The sequence below is a fragment of the Oncorhynchus mykiss genome, chromosome 12 (genome assembly GCF_057628025.1).
Source record: "Oncorhynchus mykiss isolate SJ-2025 chromosome 12, ASM5762802v1, whole genome shotgun sequence".
Taxonomy (NCBI): Eukaryota; Metazoa; Chordata; class Actinopteri; order Salmoniformes; family Salmonidae; genus Oncorhynchus; species Oncorhynchus mykiss.
The window spans coordinates 48068612-48095973 of record NC_143033.1 but is presented as its reverse complement, the minus strand read 5'-3'; the positions used below and the strand labels follow the sequence as shown (position 1 = coordinate 48095973).

Genomic DNA, 27362 nt, shown 5'->3' with positions numbered 1-27362 from the left:
AGCAGGGATGTTCTCTTGATAAGTGTGTGAATTGGACCATTTTCCTGTCAAAATGTAACAAGTATATTTGGGTGTCAGGGAAAATGTATGTAAGTAAAAACTATATTATTTTCTTTAGGAATGTAGTGAAGTAAAAGTAAAAGTTGGCAAAAATATAAATAGTAAAGTAATATATGGAGAAGTAGTACTTTAAAGTATTTTTACTTAAGTACTTTACACCACTGGATATTATAGTATTAATATATTATTCCCGCAGCGATCACATAACAGTGTATGCACTTACTGTACCGCAAGTCACTTTGGATAAAAGTGCCTGCACACCTTGAACATTTTCAATGCAAGGGTAGAGTTGAAACTGTAACCTATATCTCTTCATAAATCCATGTTCATACAATATTTAAATATATTTTGATGACAATATAACCTAAGTACTCTCATCCTCTTCATAATGCATTATGAGTTCATTTATAACACCTTATTGGCTATGCATAATCCAGACATAGGCCTAATGCTAGAACATTGTATGTGTTCATCAAGGAATATATTATTCTCATTCCTCTGATGCACATAACTCTTTGTCTTGCAAACCAGAGATTTCTACAATTTCCCAGCATTTCCTAAAAAGGCATAATGCTGCCTATTCATGATTTATTAATGTAGTTATAAGCAACTATGTTGTGCATTATAACGCATGCTATTGTAACAAAAACAGTCACATTTGCAGTTTGTATTAGAATAGTTGATAGCATTAGTAACATATCAATCCCATATTTTCACATATTGTTGCTATTGCGGTTGATAAACTTTCATGTTTGGCAGTTGTTGGTGTCTAAGATGCTCAGTACTTTCATGGCTCGGTAACTGAGGAAAAATAAATAATGGTAATTAGTCAGTCACTGTCACAAACCCTCACATTAGCGCTGATTAAGGGGGATGGCTGAATCTGTATTCATTTGAAGTTTCTCCTGCCAATGTTAATTAACCTCTACTAAACAAAGGCAAGTTTAAAAATGCACTTTTAATTGTGAGTGCAAGTGAGGCATTGTGTGTTAAATTATTTACATCCAATACAACTGTTTACTTGCTCCTCCCGCCTAATGGAAACAATGGCTGGTCTTATACGGACGTCAACGTGCATGTAAGTAAATGTTGAACTTAATTATATTCATGTCTTCTATGTCTCGCTTCATTAGTTAATGTAATGGCTAATCTGTCACTGGTGATGTACGGGGTTCCTCTGATATACATCATCCAATGAAATGCTTACTTGCAGGTTCCTTTTCGACAATGCAACAACAATAAGAAATAATAAAAGATGAGAATATGAACATAAAGTAAATGGCAGTAGAATAGAATAAACATTTTAGTACATGTATAATACAGGTCCAATATTTGCCCCTGCATTGAGGAAGGGAGGATGGGGGGGCAAGTGTATAAATTGAGCAGCATAATAAGAGTCTGGTAGCAGCATTTATGATTGTGTGTGTATGTGTGTGTGTGTGTGTGTGTGTGTGTGTGTGTGTGTCTGAGTGCACGTGTGCTAAGGTGTGGGGAATAAGAGCAGGCGGTCAGTCTAGTTCAAGCGTTCCGCAGTCTGATGGCGTGTAGATAGAAACTGTTTCTGAGCCTGTTGGTATTAGACCTCATGTTCCGATACTGTCTGGCCAACGGTAAGGGAGAGAACAGCTCGTGGCTGGGGTGTGTGGGGTCCTTGATGAAGCTGTGTGCCTTCCTCAGGCATCGTTTCGAGTAAATTTCCTGGATGGGTGGGAGCACTGTCCCAGTGATGTACTGGGCCATCTTCACCACCCGCTGAAGGGCCTTGTGGTTGTGGACGGAGCAATTCCTGTACCAGGCTGTGACACAACCGATCAGGACACTCTTGATGGTGCAGCGATAGACCGTCTGATATGCAAATTTAGTTTTAAGTTGTATTTATTTGCACACAAAAAAAACAATTGAAAGACAAACAGTGCAGATAAAGGTAAAAAGTTGTTCAGGTGAGTTTGGAAATGCAAGAGGGCGTGAAATCCACACCAAAGAAAATAGCAATATATACAGATGTGAGATCTTAATTGCAGCCAGTTTGCTACAGCAGGAAAATAATCCTGCAGCAAGAGAAAATGTTAATTATTATGTGGATTATAATTAATGGTCATTTTGGTAGGGATTTATACATTTTTCATAAGGGAAAATCAAGTGGCAATTGCAAACTTCAGAAGCCTTTATAAACCTCACACTACAAGTTTTAAATGGCCTGCATTGCAAGAAAGTTTTCCAGAGTGATCACAGAGTGATCAAATTAAGATCCTTCATATGTACAGTCGTGGCCAAAAGTTGAGAGTGACACAAATATTAATTTTCACAAGTCTGCTGCCTCAGTTTGTATGATGGCAATATGCATATACTCCAGAATGTTATTAAGAGTGATCAGATGATTTGCAATTAATTGCAAAGTCCAACTTTGCTATGCAAATGAACTGAATCCCCCAAAAACATTTCCACTGCATTTCAGCCCTGCCACAAAAGGACCATCTGACATCATGTCAGTGATTCTCTCATTAACACAGGTGTGAGTGTTGACGAGGACAAGGCTGGAGATCACTCTGTGATCTGAGGGTGGTGCTTGGAATCATTGTTCTTCCTCTGTCAACCATGGTTACCTGCAAGGAAACACGTGCCGTCATCATTGCTTTGCACAAAAAGGGCATCACATACAAGGATATTGCTGCCAGTAAGATTGCACCTAAATCAACCATTTATCGGATGATCAAGAACTTCAAGGAGAGTGGTTCAATTGTTGTGAAGAAGGCTTCAGGGTGCCCAAGAAAGTCCAGCAAGCACCAGGACCGTCTCCTAAAGTTGATTCAACTGCGGGATCGGGGCACCACCAGTACAGAACTTGCTCAGGAATAGCAGCAGGCAGGTGTGAGTTCATCTGCACGCACAGTAAGGCAAAGACTTTTGGAGGATTGCCTGGTGTCAAGAAGGGCAGTAAAGAAGCCACTTCTCTCCAGGAAAAACATCATGGACAGACTGATATTCTGCAAAAGGTACAGGGATTGGACTGCTGAGGACTGGGGTAAAGTAATTGTCTCTGATGAATCCCCTTTCCGATTGTTTGGGGCATCCGGAGAAAAGCTTGCCCAGAGAAGACAAGGTGAGCTCTATCATCAGTCCTGTGTCATGGCAATAGTAAAGCATCCTGAGACTATTCATGTGTGGGGTTGCTTCTCAGCCAAGTGAGTGGGCTCACTCACAATTTTGCCTAAGAGCACAGCCATAAATAAAGAATGGTTACAACACATCCTCCGAGAGCAACTTCTCCCGGACCATCCAGGAACAGTTTGGTGATGAACAATGCCTTTTCTAGCATGATGGAGTACCTTGCCATAAGGCAAAGATGATAACTAAGTGGCTCGGGAAACAAAACATTGATATTTTGGGTCCATTGCCAGAAAACTCCCCAGACCTTAATCCCATTGAGCACTTGTGGTCAATCCTCAAGAGGCGGGTGGGCAAACAAAAACCAATAAATTCTGACAAACTCCAAACATTGATTATGCAAGAATGGGCTGCCATCAGTCAGGATGTGGCCCAGAAGTTATTTGACAGCATACCAGGGTGGATTGCAGAGGTCTTGAACAAGAAGGGTCAACACTGCAAATATTGACTCTTTTCATCAACTTCATGTAATTCTCAATAAAAGCCTTTGACACTTAAATGCTTGTAATTATACTTCAGTATTCCATAGTAACATCTGACAAAAATATCTAAAGACACTAAAGCAGAAAACTTTGTTGAAATTAATATTTGTCATTCTCAAAATTTTTGGCCACGACTGTATGTACAAAACATTTCAATCAATTTAACAAAGCATACTAATCCAAATTGAGCATGATGAACTCAGTGCTCAGTGCTCACAAAACATGTTTGTATGTGTGTGAGTGAGTGAGTGAGTGTGTTTAAATGTTAGGAAACATGGAGGCGAGTAATGGGTAGTTTGGTTCATCAGGCTGACTCCGTCTACATTTGAAATTATTAAGGGATGATGATATTTTCGCAATGTGAAGATAAGAATTACAGAGTGCGTGTCACGGACGTCATCAGGGTGGAAATGACCGGACCAAGGTGCAGCGTGGTGTACGTACATTATCCTTTATTATGATTGTCGCCAACAAAAACAGGACCAACAAAAACAAACGTGAAGCTGACTAGGGCTATACAGGCCACTAACACAGACAACTACCCAACCAAAACAGGCTGCCTAAGTATGATTCCCAATCAGAGACAACGATAGACAGCAGTCCCTGATTGAGAACCATACCCGGACAAAACATAGAAACAGAAAACATAGAAATAAAGAAACTAGAATGCTCACCCTAGTCACACCCTGGCCTAACCAAAATAGAGAATAAAAGCCTCTCTATGGCCAGGGCGTGACAGTACCGCCCCCCAAAGTTGCAGACTCCGGCCGCAAAACCTGACTCTATAGGGGAGGGTCCGAGTGGGCATCTACTTCGGTGGCGGCTCCGGTGCGGGACGCAGACCCCGCTCCACCTCTGGCTCCCCACACTTTGGTGGCACCTCTGGACTGGGGACCCTCGCTGCAGGCCCCGGACTGGGGACCCTCGCTGCAGGCCCCGGACTCGGGGCCCTCGTTGCAAGTCCCGGACTGGGGGCCCTTGTTGCAGGCCCCGGGACTGATGACCCTCGCTGCAGGCACCGGACTGGGGACCCTCGCTGCAGGCCCCGGATTGGGGACCCTCGCTGCAGGCCCCGGACTGGGGACCCTCGTTGCAGGGCGCGGAGTGGGGACCCTCGCTGGCGGCGGCTTACCATGGATCATCACTGGAGGCTTCGTGCCATGGATCATCACTGGAGGCTTTGTGCCATGGATCATCACTGGAGTGAGGAGACGTATAGGCAGCCTGGTGCGTGGAGCTGCCACAGGGCTTACCAGGCTGGGGAGACATACTGGAGGCTTGGTTCTTGGAGTAGGCACCGGATACACTGGGCCGTGGAGGCGCACTGGACGTCTCGAGTGTAGAGCCTGCACAACCTGTCCTGGCTGGATGGTTACCTTCACCCGGCAAATGTGGGGAGCTGGAACAGGACGCACTGGGCTGTGCAGACGCACCGGAGACACAGTGCGCAGAGCCGGCGCAGGATATTTTGGGCCGAAGAGACGCACTGGAGGCCAGGCGCACTGATCCGGCACCATCCGTCCTGGCTGGATGACCACTCTAGCCCGTCCAATGCGGGGAGCTGGAATGTAGAGGACCAGGCTGTGAACAAGCACTGGAGACACCTTGCGCTCCACCGCATAACACGGTGCCTGACCAGTACCACGCTCCTTACGGTAAGCACGAGGAGTTGGCTCAGGTATGAGTCCTGACTCTGCCACACTCCTCGTGTGCCTCCCCCAATTTTTGGGGGGGGAGTGGCCTCCCGGTCTTTCGTGCCAGCCGTGACCCTGTCTAATCCTGGGCCCTTTTTCTCGCTGCCTCTGCCTTCCTCGCTGCTTCCCTGCTCCCACGGCAGGTGATCCTTTCCCTCCAGGACTCCTCCCACGTCCAGGATCCTTTCCCATTCAGGATGTCCTCCCATGTCCATTCCTCCAGAAAACGCTGCTCCTCCCGGCCACGCCGCTTGGTCCGTTTGTGGTGGTAGTTCTTTCACAGCTCTCATCGTAATGAGGATCGGACCAAAATGCAGCGTGGTAAGTGTTCATGATTCTTTATTAACCAAAAACACTTGAACAAAATAACAAAGTGGAAAAACCGAAACAGTTCTGTAAGGTCCATAAACTATACAGAAAACAGAAAATAACTTCCCACGTGTGTGGGTACTTCTGTATCTGATATTGACTGGGTAAGTGTACACATGAACAAGTGCACAGAATGACTGTCTTTCTGTTTCTTTAAGAAAGGTGGTTACATTGAGGTTATTTTGCTAGATCAAATTGCTAGACCTTTTGTTTGCTATCTGAAAGCTACTGTAGCTATTGTTGGTCCATTTTAAAAGTAACTAGGGGTCAGATGTCATCACTCTCACTTACTGCCCTGGACAACAGCTAAAGAATATCAGACATCAGTCATGGATAGTGATTGGGGATGAACTTACACCAGCTGCTGAAAGAGAGATAGGAGGTGTTGTGTCATGACTATCATTAATGTGATTGCTATTTATCGAATAATTTACTTACTAGATTGAATTATTACTTGATTAACTTAACCATGTAACAATTAACTCATTAGGAATTTGGGGCACTGTGGGAAAAGTTTGTTTAATAGGTTACCATCTCCCAAATTAACTCATACCAGTCACTAAATAATAATTTCCTCATATCAGTCTCATTCTGAATGTCGTTGACTCCTTTCATCCGAACAAACCCTGGTCTCACTGACAATTCCGTAACACACAATTTGACTTGATTATATATTTACTAACAAGCTAAGTGATAACATAAGATACACGCACAAGGTATAGGTTATTGATTGGAAACTTAATACGATGACAACAAGTCCTAATCGGACTAACACAATATGATACTTGTTACACAAGATGGAGAGTTAAAGAGAGAGAGTAAACGAGAAAGACAGAAAAGCAACACTTGAATACATTTTGGAACTACACTCGCAATAACCCCAATACCTTTCCCCGAACTGCCGCTCTTATGGGTCTTCGTCGGGTATCCCTGTTGAGCCAAGGCCTTCGTGGGCCGGGTTCCTCTTGGTGAGGAGGGTTCGATTGAGCCTTCTTATTTCCGATGGCCTTCTCCTTTCGTTCTCTGGTTTAAGTCTCTGATTGTACACAGGATGTCACACTGTCCTTCTTAGTTGTCTGTTTACTTGCACTCGTTCTGGAAGAGTGGTCTCCTGAGAATGGCTAATCATCTGTGTCGATGATCCCAGAGTGGTGATATAAGCAGTGTGTAGGACACAATTATTTGAAGAGAATAACCGGATGGTCCTACTTAAATTCACCTTCTTAGAACAGCTAATCATCCATAGCAATGATTGTTAAAAGGTTCCTTTGTCTCCTTCAACGTCGTGTTGCGTTTCGGGGTAGTGACTAATCATAGACCCCAGCTGCAGCTTGTGGTCATTCTAGTCTGATATGTTAATTCATGCTCAAACGGGTAGAAAGGGGCGTTTACATCATGCTGACACGCTCTCTTGGGCGTGGCTAGTTACGAGGCAAGGTATCACAATTTACTATGATCTCGTTAGAGAACTAAAATCACAATCTTATCGTCGCAAAAACATTCTCTTTATTCTGGATATTTAATATAATGTAAACCTGATATACCCAGTGTAAAAGCTATTGCGGTTGCCAGCAGCATATCACTCTGTCCTACTGCTGGCTTGCTTCTAAAGCTATGGCAGGGTTGGTCCTGGTCACTCCCTGGATGTGAGACCAGATGCTGCTCGAAGTAGCATTAAAGGGCCAGTAGGAGGCACCCTTTCCTCTGGTCTAAAAAAATATCCCAATGCAGTGATTGGGGACACTGCGCTGTGTAGGGTGTGGTCTTTTGGATGGGATGTTAAACGGGTGTCCTGACTCTCTGTGGTCATTAAATATCCCATGGCACTTATCGTAAGAGTAGGGGTGTTAACCCCGGTGTCCTGGCTAAACTCCCAATCTGGCTTTCATAACTTCATGGCCACCTAATCATCCCCAGCTTACAATTGGCTCCATTCCCCTGTAACTATTCCCCAGGTTGTTGCTGTAAATGAGAATGTGTTCTCAGTCAACGTACCTGGTAAAATAAGGGTTACAAAAAAAATATACAATGTTTTTGTTATAACATCTTTATAACAATTTAATTGACATCACAAATAGACATTACTTTTCCATATTCCATCTTTCATCATTCCCAACATTCGGATGTTGAAATATATTGTCCCAGTGGCCATTGTTTGATGATGTAGTTTTTGGGCAGCAAACTCTTCATAAGGCACACAGATATTCCAATCACCCAAACTAGACCCCAAAAGGAATCGTCTGCTGCCTATTGTTTACGATCGACATGAGGTGTCAAAAAACAACAAAATCATCCATCCCTCCCCTCCCCCTCTGCGGGAGAGAGAGAGCTCTGTAGAGCTGATTGACTGTAACCTGATCTTTTGGATCCTCACAGGAGAGTCATGACAGATGCTTGTTTCGAAGACTCCGGTAGCTGACATCTGTCAGAAGAATCCTGTCAAAACATAGTCTGTTCATTCTATTGTAGTTGTTTGAAACTGTGCAGTAAGTCCATTTAGTTGAATACAATAGGCGATAAAGTGGTGGATTCACCTTGTGTGAATAGTGTTCACTGACCCTCCTAGGTCTGTAATTATGTCTTTAAAGTGGCAATCAACAGTTGAAACAACGCGTAAACCCCACCCCTGTTTCGGTAAAAAGCTGAGGGATGGGGCTGGAGAAATGTAACCACTGTCATAGTCATAGACATAGCTATGGGTGCAAGGACTAACCAAAAATGTACAGAGTATGGCAACTGCAGATTGCCTCTTGATACTAGACATCCCGGATCCGGGATCGTAAATACAGCCTCAAGCCCATTATCATAATGCAACGTTAACTATTCATGAAAATCGCAAATGAAATGAAATAAATATGCTAGCTCTCAAGCTTATCCTTTTGTTAACCAGTTGCATCTCTAGGGGCTCTATTTCATTTTTGGATAAAAAACGTTCCCGTTTTAAGCGCAATATTTTGTCACGAAAAGATGCTCGACTATGCATATTCTTTATTCAGTTTTGTAAAGAAAACACTCTGAAGTTTCAGAATCTGCAAAGATTTTGTCTGTAAGTGCCCCAGAACTCATTCTACATTTTTTTTCTACTGTGTTATTGACTTGTTAATTGTTTACTCCATGTGTAACTCTGTGTTGTCTGTTCACACTGCTATGCCTTATCTTGGCCAGGTCGCAGTTGCAAATGAGAACTTGTTCTCAACTAGCCTACCTGGTTAAATAAAGGTGAAATAAAAAAAAATAAAAAAAAATACAGGCGAAACCAAGATGATACGTCAAACAGGAAATGAGCAGAATTTCTGAAGCTCTGTTTTCTAATGTCTCCTTATATGGCTGTGAATGCGACAGGAATAAGCTTAGACCTTCTGCCGTTTCCCCAAGATGTCGGCAGCATTGTGACGTATTTGTAGGCATATCATTGGAAGATTGGCCATAAGAGACTACATTTTCCAGGGGTCCGCCCGGTGTCCTTTGTCTAAATTTGTGCGTAATCTTCAGGTGCGGGCATTTTCTCCTGGGATTCAGGAGAGAAAGCACACTTCCACGAATGATATATCATCGAAGAGATATGTGAAAAACACCTTGAGGATTGATTCTAAACAACGTTTGCCATGTTTTCAGTCGATATTATGGAGTTAATTTGGAAAAAAGTTCGCGTTTTGAGGACTGAATTTTCGGGTTTTTTTGGTAGCCAAATGTGATGTACAAAACGGAGCTATTTCTAATACACAAAGAATCTTTTTGGAAAAACTGAGCATCTGCTATCTAACTGAGAGTCTCCTCATTGAAAACATCTGAAGTTCTTCAAAGGTAAATGATTTTATTTGAAGGCTTTTATGTTTTTGTTGAAATGTTGCGTGCTGGATGCTAACGCTAATGCTAACGCTAAATGCTAACACTAAATGCTACGCTAGCTAGCTACTTTTACACAAATGATTGTTTTCCTATGATTGAGAAGCATATTTTGAAAATCTGAGATGACAGTGTTGTTTACAAAAGGCTAAGCTTGAGAGATGGCATATTTATTTCATTTCACTTGCGATTTTCATGCATAGTTAACGTTGTGTTATGCTAATGAGCTTGCTGATAGATTTACACAATCCTGGATACAGGGTTTTTTTCATAGCTAAACGTGACGCAGAAAACGGAGCGATTTGTCCTAAACAAATAATCTTTCAGGAAAAACTGAACATTTGCTATCTGAGAGTCTCCTCATTGAAAACATCTGAAGTTCTTCAAAGGTAAATGATTTTATTTGAATGCTTTTCTGTTTTTTTGTGTAAATGTTGCCAGCTGAATGCTAATGCTAAATGCTACGCTAAATGCTACATTAGCCATCAATACTGTTACACAAATGCTTGTTTTGCAATGGTTGAGAAGCATATTTTGAAAATCTGAGATGACAGTGTTGTTAACAAAAGGCTAAGCTTGAGAGCTAGCATATTTTTTTCATTTCATTTGCGATTTTCATGAATAGTTAACGTTGCGTTGTGGTAATGAGCTTGAGACTGTATTCACGATCCCGGATCCAGGATGGGGAGATCAGAAAGGTTAACAACACTGTCATCTCAGATTTTCAAAATATGCTTTTCAACCATAGCAAAACAAGCATTTGTGTAAGAGTATTGATAGCTAGCGTAGCATTTAGCGTAGCATTCAGCAGGCAACATTTTCACAAAAACATGAAAAGCATTCAAATAAAATAATTTACCTTTGAAGAACTTCGGATGTTTTCAATGAGGAGACTCTCAGTTAGATAGCAAATGTTCAGTTTTTCCAAAAAGATTCTTTGTGTAGGAGAAATCGCTCCGTTTTGTTCATCGCGTTTGGCTACCAAAAAAGAACGAAAATTCAGTCATCAAAACGCCAAACTTTTTTCCAAATTAACTCCATAATATCGACTGAAACATGGCAAACGTTGTTTAGAATCAATCCTCAAGGTGTTTTTCACATATCTCTTCGATGATATATCGTTCGTGGAAGTCTGGTTTCTCCTCTGAATCACATGGAAGAATACTTGCACCTGGAGATTACGCACCAATTTCGACGCAGGACACCAGGCGGACACCTGGTAAATGTGGTCTCTTATGGTCAATCTTCCAATGATATGCCTACAAATACGTCACAATGCTGCAAACACCTTGGGGAAACGACAGAAAGTGTAGGCTCATTCCTTGCGCATTCACAGCGTGTGTTTTCTTTCCAAAGCTGTCAATTATATGCATAGTCGAGCATCTATTCGTGATAAAATATCTTGTTTAAAACGAGAACGTTTTTCATCCAAAAATGAAATACTGCCCCTAGAGTTTCAACAGGTTTAAGTGAACCACATCATTTGAATGTTTTGGGGTGAATGCCCTGTGGGTTTTGGCAAAAGTAAAACAAAGTTGGTGTTACACAGAAAGTATGCCCTGTACCAAAGATGTCATTGTAATTGTGATAATCTTATGATACAGTACGAACACACTTGTATGTCATTAAAAGGCCACGGGACTCCTTTCAAACAAAAGTAATGCTAGGTGAGATAATTGAGGCAAGCCATTCAACCACAAGCAGAGAAATTGTGCAAGTGTGTGTGTGAGTAAAAGAGAATAATCTGTGAATCATCAAAGGGTGTTTTTCAACATTAAAAACTGTGTTGTGAAGCCACCTGTGGAAGTCCTTTGGTCCCTATACAGTGCCTTGCGAAAGTATTCGGTGCCTTGAACTTTGCGACCTTTTGCCACACTTCAGGCTTCAAACATAAAGATATAAAACTGTATTTGTTTGTGAAGAATCAACAACAAGTGGGACACAATCATGAAGTGGAACGACATTTTTTTGATATTTCAAACTTTTTTAACAAATCAAAAACTGAAAAATTGGGCGTGCAAAATTATTCAGCCCCTTAACTTTAAGTGCAGCAAACTCTCTCCAGAAGTTCAGTGAGGATCTCTGAATGATCCAATGTTGACCTAAATGACTAATGATGATAAATCCAATCCACCTGTGTGTAATCAAGTCTCCGTGTAAATGCACCTGCACTGTGATAGTCTCAGAGGTTCGTTAAAAGCGCAGAGAGCATCATGAAGAACAAGGAACACACCAGGCAGGTCCGAGATACTGTTGTGAAGAAGTTTAAAGCCGGATTTGGATACAAAAAGATTTCCCAAGCTTTAAACATCCCAAGGTGCACTGTGCAAGCGATAATATTGAAATGGAAGGAGTATCAGACCATTGCAAATCTACCAAGACCTGGCCGTCCCTCTAAACTTTCAGCTCATACAAGGAGAAGACTGATCAGAGATGCAGCCAAGAGGCCCATGATCACTCTGGATGAACTGCAGAGATCTACAGCTGAGGTGGGAGACTCTGTCCATAGGACAACAATCAGTCGTATATTGCACACATCTGACCTTTATGGAAGAGTGGCAAGAAGAAAGACATTTCTTAAAGATATCCATGAAAAGTGTCGTTTAAAGTTTGCCACAAGCCACCTGGGAGACACACCAAACATGTGGAAGAAGGTGCTCTGGTCAGATGAAACCTAAATGTAACTTTTTGGCAACAATGCAAAACGTTATGTTTGGCGTAAAAGCAACACAGCTGAACACACCATCCCCACTGTCAAACATGGTGGTGGCAGCATCATGGTTTGGGCCTGCTTTTCTTCAGCAGGGACAGGGAAGATGGTTAAAATTGATGGGAAGATGGATGGAGCCAAATACAGGACCATTCTGGAAGAAAACCTGATGGAGTCTGCAAAAGACCTGAGACTGGGACGGAGATTTGTCTTCCAACAAGACAATGATCCAAAACATAAAGCAAAATCTACAATGGAACGGTTCAAAAATAAACATATCCAGGTGTTAGAATGGCCAAGTCAAAGTCCAGACCTGAATCCAATCGAGAATCTGTGGAAAGAACTGAAAACTGCTGTTCACAAATGCTCTCCATCCAACCTCACTGAGCTCGAGCTGTTTTGCAAGGAGGAATTGGAAAAAAAATTCAGTCTCTCGATGTGCAAAACTGATAGAGACATACCCCAAGCTACTTACAGCTGTAATCGCAGCAAAAGGTGGCGCTACAAAGTATTAACTTAAGGGGGCTGAATAATTTTGCACGCCCAATTTTTCCGTTTTTGATTTCTTAAAAAAGTTTGAAATATCCAATAAATGTCGTTCCACTTCATGATTGTGTCCCACTTGTTGTTGATTCTTCACAAAAAATACAGTTTTATATCTTTATGTTTGAAGCCTGAAATGTGGCAAAAGGTCGCAAAGTTCAAGGGGGCCGAATACTTTCGCAAGGCACTGTATACATTTCAGTTTTGCCATTGGCATTCTTATCGTGATTACACACGCTAGTTACCATTGTACTTGATTTAGTTTCATAATTGATTTTTGGTGTGGGAATTCTGTTGAAATATGCAGGACATGCCATCACTTTGCATTTGACATCTTATATAACACGACATCGGGCTGGCAATATCAGATAGAAATCAGTATGATTCAACAACTCAATTTGGAGGAAATTATGATATTGCAATATGATCAATATTGTCCATGTTGTGTTAAAATGCCAAACTGCGTAAGGCTTTTTTCTGAAATGTCATTTGAGGTAAGTTTCTCTGTGTCTAAAGTGGTCTGCGTTAACCCACTCTTCTCAAGAAAGAAAACACTTTTTTATACCATCCTTTGCTTGCTAAAATATTAATTGTTTAGAATTAATATAATTTCTTATGAAGTAAATATACATCCTACTCCATTAGTGGAGCGGAATTTCAACAAGCCCTTAGAAAAACAAGAACTCCGTCCTATTGTTGAAGTCAGTAGTTTGTTCTTCTGTTTGACAGACTAGTCAACATGATGAACTAAACATGTATGACAGCAGCACAAAACAAAACAAATTATGAATGTACTTCTGCCACCAGATCAGAGGAAACAGGCTATATGGACACAATGACGCTGACTTCTGGACACAAGTGACTGACACAACAGTTCATACACTACATATACAAAAGTATGTGGACATACCCTCAAATTAGTGTAATCGGCTATTTCAGCCACACCCATTGCTGACAGGTGTCTAAAATCGAGTACACAGCCATGCAATCTCCATAGACAAACATTGGCAGTAGAAAAGCCTTACTAAAGAGCTCAGTGACTTTCAAAGTGGCACCCTCATAGGATGTCAGCTTTCAAACAAGTCAGTTTGTCAAATTTCTGCCCTGATAGGGCAGCCCCGGGCTGCCCCGGTCAACTGTAAATGATGTTATTGTGAAGTGAAAACGTTTAGGAGCAACCACGGCTCAGCCACAAAGTAGTAGGTCTCACAGAACGAGATCACTGAGTGCTGAAGAGCGTAGTATGTAAAAAAAAATGTCTGTCCTCGGTTGCAACACTCACTACCAGGTTCCAAATAGCCTCTGGAAGCAATGTCAGCACAAGAACAGATCACCATGAGCAATGCCAAGCGTCAACTGGAGTGGTGTAAAGCTCGCCGCCATTGGACTCTGGAGCAGTGGAAACGCGTTCTCTGGAGTGATGAATCACGCTTCACCATCTGGTAGTCTGATGGATGAATCTGGGTTTGACAGATGTCAGGAGAATGCTAACTGCCGAATGCATATTGCCAACTGTAAAGTTTGGTGGAGGATGTATAATGATCTGGGGCTGTTTTTGATGGTTTTGGCTATGCCCCTTAGTTCCAGTGAAGGGAAACATTCATGCTACAGCCTACAATGACATTCTAGATGATTCTGTGCTTCCAACTTTGTGGCAACAGTTTGCAGAAGGCCCTATCCTGTTTCAGCATGACAATGCCCCCATGCACAAAGCGAGGTCCATTCAGAAATGGTTTGTCAAGATTGGTGTGGAAGAACTTGACTGGCCTGTACAGAGCCCTGAACTCAATCCCATCGACCACCTTTGAAACATTCGACTGCGAGCCAGGCCTAATTGCCCAACATCAGTGCCCTATCTGAACGGAAGCAAGTCCACGCAGCAATGTTCCAACATCTAGTGGAAAGCCTTCTCATAAGAGTGGAGGCTGTTATAGCAGCAAAGGGGGGGACCAACTCCATATTAATGCCCATGATTTTGGAATTAGATGTTCGACAAGCAGGTTTCCACATACTTTTGGTCATGTAGTGTATATAGAAGCTCTGGTAGAGACTAGATAAATGACTGTAAAAGGGAGAGACTTTGCTTACATCATAAAATTAAGGCACCCAAATCTACATGAGCGTTAAGCCTATTGTTGTTTTACAGTATATTTAGCTGTTGTTTTAGCACTGATGCACAATGCAGTTTGGAATATTCACTACATTTGGATAATATCCCATGCCCCAAAGTATGTACTTTGAGACTGACAACATTGGTGGCCTAAAATGGAGTGCAGGCATGTAAGTGTGTCAATCCAAAAGGGTACCAAACCCTTATACTATTCTGCATGATAATATGCCCCTGCATTCTCTCATGCTGGAAGACCAAAGTGGCTTCACCTAACATTATAGAACAAGACAGGCCGAAGAGATGCAATATTTTAGGACAAGGCATTCATATTCCCAGCAGACCTTTGTGAGCTGGCAATAACGAATGTTGTTCAATGCTACCACAAGTGAGATATGTGGTGTAGGCTTCTACATTTGGAGGTGAAAGATACTCTGATTATCAGTGGCAATATTAATGTGGGCTTGGGGACCGTGTGAAGCACATCACTCAAAGATTTGGAAGCCTATGACCTGAGGATGACACAGCTTTCCCCAGAAGGGGAATGGATCACTGCTATCTGCAATCCTAATAATGTAAGGTGTACTGTATAAAGATGGTTCATTGCTGTGATATAATTATTTGGACTCTACAGCACATCTAGGAATTTTGAACCCTTATGATAGTGATCATTACCTCTGGCCTATGGGTGGATTGTTGGAGCCTAGACGAATCTTAGAATGGAGCCAGAATGGAGCCAAATGATATGCACGAAGTGGCAAGTTCAATGAGAAAACAAATTGGAGTCCCCATTTGCACATCGAAACTTTCTCTCCACTTGGAAGTGAATGGAGCAGCTGTGCTGTGAGGACATCTGCTTAGCCAACAACAGTGGTTGTTTATATGCTATGGTGTTTTGAATTATGCTATTTTTAGGCTCCATAAGATTTATTTCCTGTAATGTTACATTAAATCTCTTCTTCACAAACTGACAACAATTGGAACCAGATAGCCTAACCTTTTCAGTAACTCTCTTTGCAACTGGAGTAAGGCTCATGTTTAAGTGATGTTTAGCATATCAGAGCTCACTAGATAATACTGTACTAGATAAGAGACAGGGTTGAATCAGAAATTACAATAATATACTTATGAAATACAGTGTATTATCTAACATTAAACATCCTGTTTGGACCCCAAGATGAGTAATTGCAGCAGCTAATGGGGATCCTAATAAATACTAAACATTAGGATGGAAATTATTGCATTAGCTCTGATCATAAAGTTGATCCCTAACGGTTATGAACCACCTAAATAGTAATTGTCATTCAAAATAAATATAATGACCTCTTCATATCATCGGCATCTTATGATCGTTTTGATAAATGTTTATTTATTGAAATTAAGACTTTTACATATTGCTCACCTTGAATTTCGGATTTAAAAGCAATTCCATTCGTTATAGAACCAACGAATTCATAGGCTTCATGCAACATGTACAAATTGTACACACGCACACTGTCCACCTCATTGGATAAAGTATGCATCGCACGCGCGTCAGGCCGGAGGGTACCACGTGATTAAGATTTGGTTGATTGATGCGGCGTTCAGCATTTTGTTGAATTCTGAGAGTGAGGGAGAAGGATCTTGGTAGCAACTGTCTTTGTGAAAGTAGCTTTATGGGACACAACACATACGAGAACGAATGAGCAATTTTTCTTTCTTTCCTTCATTAGAGGAGTGCCAAAGAATGGTCAACACAAGGCAGGCTATTGCGAAACAGTCCGTGAGTTTGGAACCACAGCTAGGGGATGGATTTGGACTACTAACGTTACTGCGGATTGAGTGAAAATGGTCAACATTGTTGTGACTCGGGACTTCTAGAATATAAAGGCGATGAGAATTAAGGGAGCCTAACATCGAAATGTGGTAGGCATATTATGTGGACTGCCGTTTTCAATTTGGGAACTAGATGAACTATCAAATCACCGCATGAAACGCATTCAGTGATTTGGGTTTGGAATCGCAGAATTACCCGAGATTAGTCGAGTGTTTCTTTCGTATACATTGTTACGTGTGGAATAGCCTTTTTTTTTTGCTTACTGGAGGTTCCTCTCGCCTGTGCACTGGAACTTTAACAAAGGCATGAGACACCCGGCAAAAGGCACGCGTTGTTGAACCCTAGCCCGTGTTCCCTACCGCGCAGTAAAAACCGATGGATGGTCTCCATTGTCAGTTGGCTACATTGTTGCATCGGGGCTTGGTTAAATGTTCTGTTTAATTGGCTCCGTATCATGGAAAACTACACCCACTGTCCAGTTGTAGGTTTCAGGACCTTTTGGATAACACGTTTATCAATTTTAGGCGCTGCAGTTTATAGCCTACCAGCATCAGATACCTCCGCATTTAGCGTAGTCAACTGAACGGCGAGGAATTTCACATCAATAGTTATTTTTATTGCAATGTGTGAGTACAATTGCGCATGTGTTGAATTATTTAACCCGTGGACTTTGCTACATATTTGGAACATGCATGGAGGACTATTTAATTGAGGGCACAATTGGAAACAGACGCGTGGGAGTCTCGAGCCACTTGATCCTGATACCTGTAACTTCTCCGGCTTGGAGCCCCTTTTATAAAAATACGTTCGTTCATCGTGCCTTACATTTTGTTTTCATTAAGCCAGTCAGACAATTGTAGGACTTGACACGATCTATTCAGCAGCCTAGTCTACAGCCCCACATCTTGTAAACAATTCAACGTTAGACTCTTGAAGAACCTGCCATAGACCTAACACCGGTCGGAAGCTATATTGGAAGACTCCTGTATTCAAGACTGCTTACTGGATTTACTGAGATCTACGATGTCAATTTCACCATACCGCAGAGGAACTCTTCTGCTCTGTGTGGCGCTCATTACTAATGGTAAGTGCCTAACCAAGTGACACACAGTATACTTCAGAATGATGATTAGCTGGATGTCTGAACTCCATGATGTGTAGGCCTACATCTCGGTGGAGTTGGGTTGCGACGACTGTGGGCGGCGCCTGTTTGATTGTTATAGGTAGGCAATTTCAAGCGAGATGCGATTGAGATTTCAGAGTAGAAAACACTGTTGCAGTGTCGCCTAATCGCAACTGCCCCCACCAACCAACTTATCATTTAGACAACTGCTTATATGGCATCGATATGAGTCAAACATTTGATTATACAGTCAAAATTGACTACAGAATGTAAATTGGATGACACTTACTATAGTTTTGTAGGCTACCTGAGTATATAACTACATACATCGGGGATTGGCAACTCCAGTCCTCGGGGCCTGATTGGTGTCAGTTTTTCCCCCAGCCCCAACTAACACATCTGACTCCAATAATCAACTAATCATGATTTTAAGTTTAGAATGTGAGGGGGTTCATTTCATCCTGCCCTCAGCTGGCAGCACACATGTAGTAATCAATTCTGAACTGCATGCAACCTGATAGTAATGCCCGTGGTAAATGTGGTTTGACTCTGGATGTCCATATGGGGCTAGTTAGAGACCATCTGTAAATTGCACAATGGACATGTTTAAAAATCCAATACCTCCAAATTTCAGTGACGCAAACCAACTATACATTAAAATGGAAGCATTGAAGGCATTTGAGAACTAAAATGTGTGCAACATCAAAATATTGTCTCATTTACGTTGTGTAATTTATTGATGGCCCTAACTAGCCCCAGAGATAGACTATCCAAAGTCAAACCATATTTGCCAGTCGGCTGAAGAGAGAATATTTGTCTTAGTCTTCCCACCTGTGAACACACACACACACACACACATCAAACCACACCCAGAATCCAACGCTCATTTGAATTCGGTAATGGTCATTTGAATTCGGTAATGGCCGCTAGCATTTTTTTAATGAATCAAATCTAAAATGAGGCCAAAGCAGGAAGTTCAGCTTATCTTTAAATTTGGATTTGTTATTCTGCACACACAAAGCGTAATATAGGAGCTAACAGATGCAGGTAAGGATTAAGTTATTAATGCAAGTGAGGTATACAACCAGTTGAATGCTTTCATTTGCAATGAATGGTACTGGGCAAGTACAATTGAGGGTCCACAAACAGCATCTCTCCACAAGGTGGGAGCAGGGCTGTGTAGCTTGCCACACTTTAATAGCAGGTTTTTGTAGCCTATGTTTTTAGGAGCTCTAGTCTATGTTTTTAGGAGCTCTCAATTTCACTAGTCTCCGTATTTTCTGAACCGATTTAAGAAAAAATAATAATAATTCAAATACCGTATAAATATTTCTGGTGTGCTCTCCCATTCAGGTTTTGGATGCCCCATTTGCAGTAATGCACAAAGAGGGATGCACTACAACACACTGAAATAAGGCTTTGGTCTGCAAAGTCATTAGTTTGCATTCTATTCCTTAGTCAGTATTGCATCACATTGATAAGGACATTTTTGGACTCACTTTTTGTGCTGTGCTCACTTGAACAGGAAGGTGTTAAAAAAAAAAAAAAAACTATTTTTTACCCCTTTTTCTCCCCAATTTCGTGGTATCCAATTGTTGTCGTGGTATACTATCTTGTCTCATTGCTACAACTCCCGTACGGGCTCGGGAGAGACGAAGGCTGAATGTCATGCGTCCTCCGATACACCAGCCTGCTTCGTACTGCTTCTTAACACAGCGCGCGTCCAAACCGGAAGCCAGCTGCACCAATGTGTCGGAGGGCACTGCGCCCGGCCCGCGATGAGACAAGGATCCCTACCGGCCAATCCCTCCCTAACTCGGACGACGCTAGGCCAATTGTGCGTCGCCCCACGGACCTCCTGGTCGCGGCCGGTTACAACAGAGCCTGGGCGCGAACCCAGGGACTCTGATGGCACAGCTGGCGCTGCAGTACAGCGCCCTTAACCACTGCGCCACCCGGGAGGGCTTCAAGTTAAATAGTTTTGAACGAGGCACAAATCATCCTTCATTGACAGCATGGCCAATGTTGAATGTTTATAATTTTAAACTTGGAAAATAACCCCTTAATCCCAGATTTGGGACAACACAGCCACTGTCACTGGTCCAAACCACTCGTTGAATTTGTGATTTCTAACTTGTGTAATGTTTATGGCTGATGAGCACCGATATGTTTTAACTATACTTTCTCTTCATTATTTCTCTCCATTTGCACATTTTTGGGGAATATTCAGAGGTGGAAACGTTCCGTGGGAATTAATGGAAATACATGCAAATTAATACCATTTTAATGTAATGTTTTTGCATTAGATATATTTATCATATGGAGACAATACCCTTGTATTGGTCAGCCTGTTGTGTGCTTTGGTGTGTGTGTTCACAAACAAGGACCAGTTGCGGTCTGAGGAGGCTGATGTTGGTGGGATTTGGAGGATGATGGAGGCAATGGGAAAGAGCCTCAGATCCACAAAGTCCCTTCCACCGGGTGGCTGATGAGATGCAGTGGGGCAAAAAAGTATTTAGTCAGCCACTAATTGTGCAAGTTCTCTCACTTAAGAAAAATCCAGAAAATCACATTGTAGGATTTTTAATGAATTTATTTGCAAATTATGGTGGAAAAAAAGTGTTTGGTCAATAACAAAAGTTTATCTCAATACTTTGTTATATACCCTTTGTTGGCAATGACAGAGGTCAAATGTTTTCTGTAAGTCTTCACAAGGTTTTCACACACTGTTGCTGGTATTTTGGCCCATTCCTCCATGCAGATCTCCTCTAGAGCAGTAACGTTTTGGGGCTGTTGCTGGGCAACATGGACTTTCAACTCCCTCCAAAGATGTTCTATGGGGTTGAGATCTGGAGACTGGCTAGGCCACTCCAGGACCTTGAAATGCTTCTTACTAAGCCACTCCTTCGTTGCCCGGTCGGTGTGTTTGGGATCATTGTCATGCTGAAAGACCCAGCCACGTTTAATCTTCAATGCCCTTGCTGATGGAAGAAGGTTTTCACTCAATCTCACGATACATGGCCCCATTCATTCTTTCCTTTACACGGATCAGTCGTCCTGGTCCCTTTGCAGAAAAACAGCCCCAAAGCATGATGTTTCCACCCCAATGCTTCACAGTAGGTATGGTGTTCTTTGGATGCAACTCGTCGTGTTTGGAGGACAAAGAATGCTGAGTTGAGTTTTTACCAAAAAGTTATATTTTGGTTTCATCTGACATTCTCCCAATCTTCTTCTGGATCATCCAAATGCTCTCTAGCAAACTTCAGACAGTCCTGGACATGTGTCCCCCTGCTTTTTTTATTTTATTTTTTTATTTTACCTTTATTTAACCAGGCAAGTCAGTTAAGAACAAATTCTTATTTTCAATGACGGCCTGGGAACAGTGGGTTAACTGCCTGTTCAGGGGCAGAACGACAGATTTGTACCTTGTCAGCTCGGGGGTTTGAACTCACAACCTTCCGGTTACTAGTCCAACGCTCTAACCACTAGGCTACCCTGCCGCCCCGCTTAAGCCAGTACGTCTGGCACTGCAGGATTTGAGTCCCTGGCGGCAGTGTTACTGATGGTAGGCTTTGTTACTTTGGTCCCAGCTCTCTGCAGGTCATTCACTAGGTCCCCCCGTGTGGTTCTGGGATTTTTGCTCACCGTTCACTTGTGATCATTTTGACCCCACGGGGTGAGATCTTGTGTGGAGCCCCAGATCGAGGGAGATTATCAGTGGTCTTGTATGTCTTCCATTTCCTAATAATTGCTCCCACAGTTGATTTCTTCAAACCAAGCTGCTTACCTATTGCAGATTCAGTCTTCTCAGCCTGGTGCAGGTCTACAATTTTGTTTCTGGTGTCCTTTGACAGCTCTTTTGTCTTGACCCTAGTGGAGTTCTGCCTTCTTCTTGCCTTCTTCTTGATCTTTGCCCCTGATAGGATGCTCTTGCCAGCATACTTGGGGTCCAACATGTACGCTGCGGCGTGTATGGGCTTCAGGCAGAAGTCTTCATGCTTTTTGATTTATTTCAGAACTGCAGTTTCCTCTGGCGCAACAGTGATGTGGGCAGGGGAGTACAGTTTTCTCTTACATCTGCAAGCATTCTGAACATCAGACAAGATGGCATTGTCTCCCTTGATCTGTGCAATGGCTATTGTTATATGTTTTAAGCTGCTTTACCTCTCTCTCCCCCAATACATAATCCAGGAGGATCCTCTTGATGGGGCTGTCCATGTCGGCAGACTGAGATATGGCCATTTCTTGGAGAGACTCGTTTCCCTCCAGGAGACTGTCAAACATGTTGACAACACCACCCTAATCGGTGATGCTGGGCAGCTTCAATGTGGTGCTTTTATTCTTCTCACTTTGCTTGGTGAGATAGATTGCTGCTAGAACTTGATGACCCTTCACATCCCTAACCATTTCCTTGACTCTCTTGCAGAAGTGTATCCATTGTTTTCAGTGCTATGATGTCCTTGTGGAGCAGATTCAATACAATGGTTGTGATGTGAGGGTAGGACTCCACTTTAGACCAAGCAGCCTTCATGTTTGCAGCATTGTCTGTCACAAGTGAAAATACCTTCTGTGGTCCATTGATGACTGCCTTCAGCTCATCTGCAATGTAGAGACCCGTGTCTCTTGTCTGTGCTTTTGTAGAATACTGGTTGAGGGGTGGAGATGAAGTTAATTATTCATTGCCCACGAACATTCGACCACCCATCAGAGATGATTCAATACAGTCTGCTTTCTCTATGATTGGCTTGACTTTCACTTGAACTCTGTTGAACTCTGCATCCAGCAAATTAGTAGATAAAGCATGTCTGGTTGGAGGGGTGTATGCTGGGCAAAGAACATTCAGAAATCCCTTCCAATACACATTGGCTGTGAGCATTGGAGGTGAACCAGTTGCATACACAGCTCGAGCAAGACATTCATCAGCATTTCTCTGACTACGTTCCTCCATTGAGGCAAAAAACCTTCTGATTCCAGGAGGACCACGAGCTGTTGCTCTCGATAAGGTGTCGGATTCATCATTTTCAACTTGAATAGAAGTAAAGGGACTTTTGTCAGAAGTTGCGATTGCTGAGGGAACTTTAAGCACTTGGCCAGATGATTCTGGAGCTTCACATGATTTGTCACAGTATTTACAAATGCACACAGCTTTTCCTTCGACATTCGCTGCAGTGAAAGGTCTCCACACATCAGAGTGCCCGTGGCATTTTCCTGTAAAGATTAGGGAAAAAATGAGTAAAAAAACACACTACAATTCCATGTACAGCTAAAGTTAGATTAAACATTTCCTTTGTAAGATAAATGTTTTAAAATTAATTATGTATGGAAACAGGTGAATTAACACTCAGTTAGCAGGCTCAAGCAAACTAAAACCCACATGGTAGCAAAAACTAACTAGCGGAAATTAACGAGTTTGAAATAATTTAAACAGTTTGCTGTAGGCTACTGTTTACTAGTTAACAAAAAAATGGTATGTCATGAAATATATTCACCCCACCCAGTATTGTAATCAAAACTTACCAGAAAGCATGTAGTCCTTGGCTCAGACAGTGTAGTAGTGCTCAATAGCATCTCATTAGTGTGCAAGATCTTGAGAATCAGCTGTACATTTGAAGAGTGTGATGGAAGAATGCACGGGTTGCAATTCCATTGAATTGGGGATAGTTTAACCAAAATATGCCTGAAGACCTAGTATTGCCTTGTCCATCACACAAAAAGGTTCACTGTTATAAGCTAATTTTTTTAATATATATTTTTTTATGAATTTAAGAAAAATTCCCAGGCTTAACTTCCCAAAGAGATTTTCCTGGAAAGTTTTACCCTTTGCAATAACAAGGACTAAAAAGGATTTGCCAGTAGATTGTCAACTTGATTAATGATGGTTGCTAGCTAAGATTTTGAAAGTATGATGTTGACATGACTAGGCCAATCAAAGCTACGGTACATATGTGATTTGACGTCATTTTATCTGTGGCCAATGACCTTGAGCCTTCTTGGATGGGCACTTCTATGGCAGCAGCCAAAGGGCTAGAATTTTCAATGTCTCCTCTTACACTTGTCAGTGAGGTGAAGTCCCCATGAGTGACAGAACACTGAGCCAATCATGGCGTAACACTCTGTATTGTCTGCTGGCTTGCCCCACCACGACGGGAAACCATGCTAGGCCTGATCACCGACAACGACGAGACGGCCTATAGGGAGGAAGCCAGACAACTGGCCGGGTGGTGCCAGAATAACAACCTATCCCTCAACGTAACCAAGACTAAGGAGATGATTGTGGACTACAGAAAAAGGAGCACCGAGCACATCCCCATTCTCATCGACGGGACTGGAGTGGAGCAGGTTGATAGCTTCAAGTTCCTTGGTGTCCACATCAACAAAAAGCTCTTATTTTCAGATTTATTTTTACTGTTTTATTTCTTTACTTACCTACACACACACACATACCCTTTTTTCCCGCACTGTTGGTGAGAGTCTGTATGTAAGCATTTCACTGTAATTACTGTTGTATTTGGCGCACGTGACAAATAAACTGATTTGAAGCCCTGAGCTAGGAATAAATACCTGCAATTAGAAGCTGCCTTACAACATGGTCTTTGTTTTCTTGAGTATGCAGCTTTATTATTTGGAAACTGATGTGACAAGTATCAATGCCAAAAAAACAGGCAAGCCCCCCCCCCCCCCCCACACACACACACACACGCACGTTCCCTGAATGACGGGTCACCACTGTGTATGGCCACAATTTGCCTCATGCAGTGCAACACATCCCCTTGCATATCGTTGATTGTGGCCCGTGGAAAGTTTCATCAGCTGTCTGGGTGGCTGGTCTCAGACGATACCGCAGGTGAAGAAGCCGGCTGTGGAGGTCCTGGGCTGGTTTGGTTACACCGGTTGGATGTACTGCCAAATTCTCTAAAACAAAGTGGCTTATTTTAGGGAAATTAACATAAAATGATCTGGCAACAGCTCTGGTGGACATTCCTGCAATCAGCCAGCATACCAATTGCACACTCCCTCAACTTGAGAGATCTGTGGCATTGACTTTTATTTCCCCCAGCACAAGGTGCAACTGTGTAATGGTCATGCTTTTTGTTATGCCACACCTGTCAGGTGGATGGATTATCTTGGCAATGGAGAAATACTCACTAACCAGGATGTAAACAAATTAGTGCACCTATTATTATTATTATTATTATTATTATTATTATTTTTTTTTTAAATTTTTTTTTTGTGTGTATGGAACAGTTCTGGGATCTTTTATTTCAGCTTATGAACATTTCAGCTTATGAGCGTTTTACATGTTGCGTTTTATTTTTGTTCAGTATATTTACCCTCTTTGTTTCCCTGTCTGGTGTGGTTTGTAAACAACTTGTACACGTCTCTGAAAAAATTGAGTGAATTTGAGGGATTTCATTTTGCTACAGTAAATCCTTTGTCAGTAAAATAAAATGTGATATTGTGGTGTATAAGATAAGCCCAAAATAAATGTGGCATGTTTAAAATAGTTTATTCTTTATTTTCATGCTGCACCTTAGTGTAAGAACATACCTATGACGCATGCAATGAGTATTAAATCAATTGGATTGGTCTGTCAGTTTTATTTATCACAGTATTGATATTCTAATGCAGGCTTATTTAGGTAGGGGTGATTCAAAAGAATGAGTCACCCTTTTCTCTCTGTCATAGTACGTTTTAAAATTAGTCTAATCAACTTTGCATTTTATGAACACACATTTTGTCTTGGATGGGATCAGACTACCTGTTTTGTCGGACAACTATTCATTGTGACGGTGGAAGTGTGGCATTTTCCAACAGCAAGTTTTCTTTTTTTATTGTGCCGAAATATGTCAGTACACATCCAAAGAACACCAGTATAAAAGCCATGTTATGACAGGTGCCAGGTTATGTCTCCCTAAATCCTCAGGACAGCCCTCATCTGTCAGTGGTTGAAAGTAATGTTAGGAGACATTAAAAGGTAGTCTCCTGAACATGCATGCACTGCCATCAGTTTCTTAAAATAATGGTGGGCAGCAACCGGAAGATCATGACAATAGATATTTGGTTAACACTGAATCTAAAGTGTATAGTGCCGTCCTGGAACCTATTAACACCATTCCATAGGTTGGCCATACTTTCTGGCTCATCTTCAACTGTTTTAACTGCCCCTTTTACTCCATAGTTCCCACACAAACACCCCTATCCAGTCAACCAATGGTGTTGTCTACTTAGCCACAAGGTATGACTTATTGTTATTTGCTATTCAATTGATTGGTGTAGCATTATTAAAATAAATTGCACATTGCATTTCCATAATTTGCTGTAATGTATGCATTCACATGAAACATCCAATGTGTCAAAGTAATCTGCTTGCCACTTCACAGAAATGATTATACAGTAAGGCCTAGTCGTTAATGCTTGAAGACTGTTCTACTGTTTTCTGAATGCCGTCAAGCATGTCTTAAAAAAAAAGCATCAGTTAGGCATGAATATGTAGCACGTACCATGTTTACTAGTGTTGTGTATCTGAGTTGTCCTTCCCCTGTGGATCGATTTGTCTGAGACCTCTTTCACTCTGCGCTGCACAACATGCCTGAGGTGGTACTGTTAGCAAAGTCATGTTTGGTTGGCATACCTCCCGCCACAAGCCCATTTACACAGAGCATACAGACACTGGATATGGACTATAGCTACTACACTGCAGTCTCAGTCCAGGGGCCTCATTTTATAACCGTACGTGTGCTATTTCTGAGAAGACTGCGCGCTCCCCAAAATATTGATTTAGAATCTTGGCGCACGCCTTGCATGCACATGTTTCCCGTTATAAATTAGACCTTTTGTAAAACTGCGTGCGTGAACAAACAACACCTTAATAACGGCCATCATTCACATTTCTATTAGAGGTAGACCGATTTAATTAAGGTCGATTTCAAGTTGTCATAACAATCGGTAATCGTCATTTTTGGACACCGATCATGGCCGATTACATTGCACTCCATGAGGAGACTGCGTGGCAGGCTGACTACCTGTTACGCGAGTGCAGCAAGGAGCCAAGGTAAGGTGCTAGCTAGCATTAAACGTATCTTATAAAAAAACAATCGATCTTAACCTCTCTGCGCAAAGAACCCGTTAGCGGGATGAAATTCAACAAAATACGGTGATCGCTACGTAAATAGTCATATTAAGCCTAGAGTCTTGCTAATCCAACTGCGGTGTCAGATTTAAAAAAGGATTTACTGTGAAATAATATGATGCGATTATCTAAGGATGGAGCCCCATTAAAAAAAACTATTTCAACCAGCACAGGCGTAACAAAATCACAAACTGCAATAAAATAAATAGTTTACCTTTGACGATCTTTCTCTGTTTGCAATCCCAATGCTCATTGTTACACAATGAATGGTCTTTTGTTTGATAAAATCCATTTTTTTATAGCCTAACACGCAACAT

The 27362-nt window shown here is 41.9% G+C and overlaps 1 protein-coding gene across 1 annotated transcript in view; it reads left to right on the top strand.

The window, feature by feature from the left end:
* Window positions 1-16459: 16459 nt before the first annotated feature.
* LOC110537699 (transmembrane protein 132E) overlaps window positions 16460-27362 on the top strand; it is a 385161-nt gene continuing 374258 nt past the window's right edge. The window contains exon 1 of the mRNA XM_021623939.3: window positions 16460-17876. Coding sequence (XP_021479614.1) covers window positions 17816-17876 — 61 coding nt within the window. The 5' untranslated portion in view covers window positions 16460-17815. The remainder of the gene's footprint in view (window positions 17877-27362) is intronic.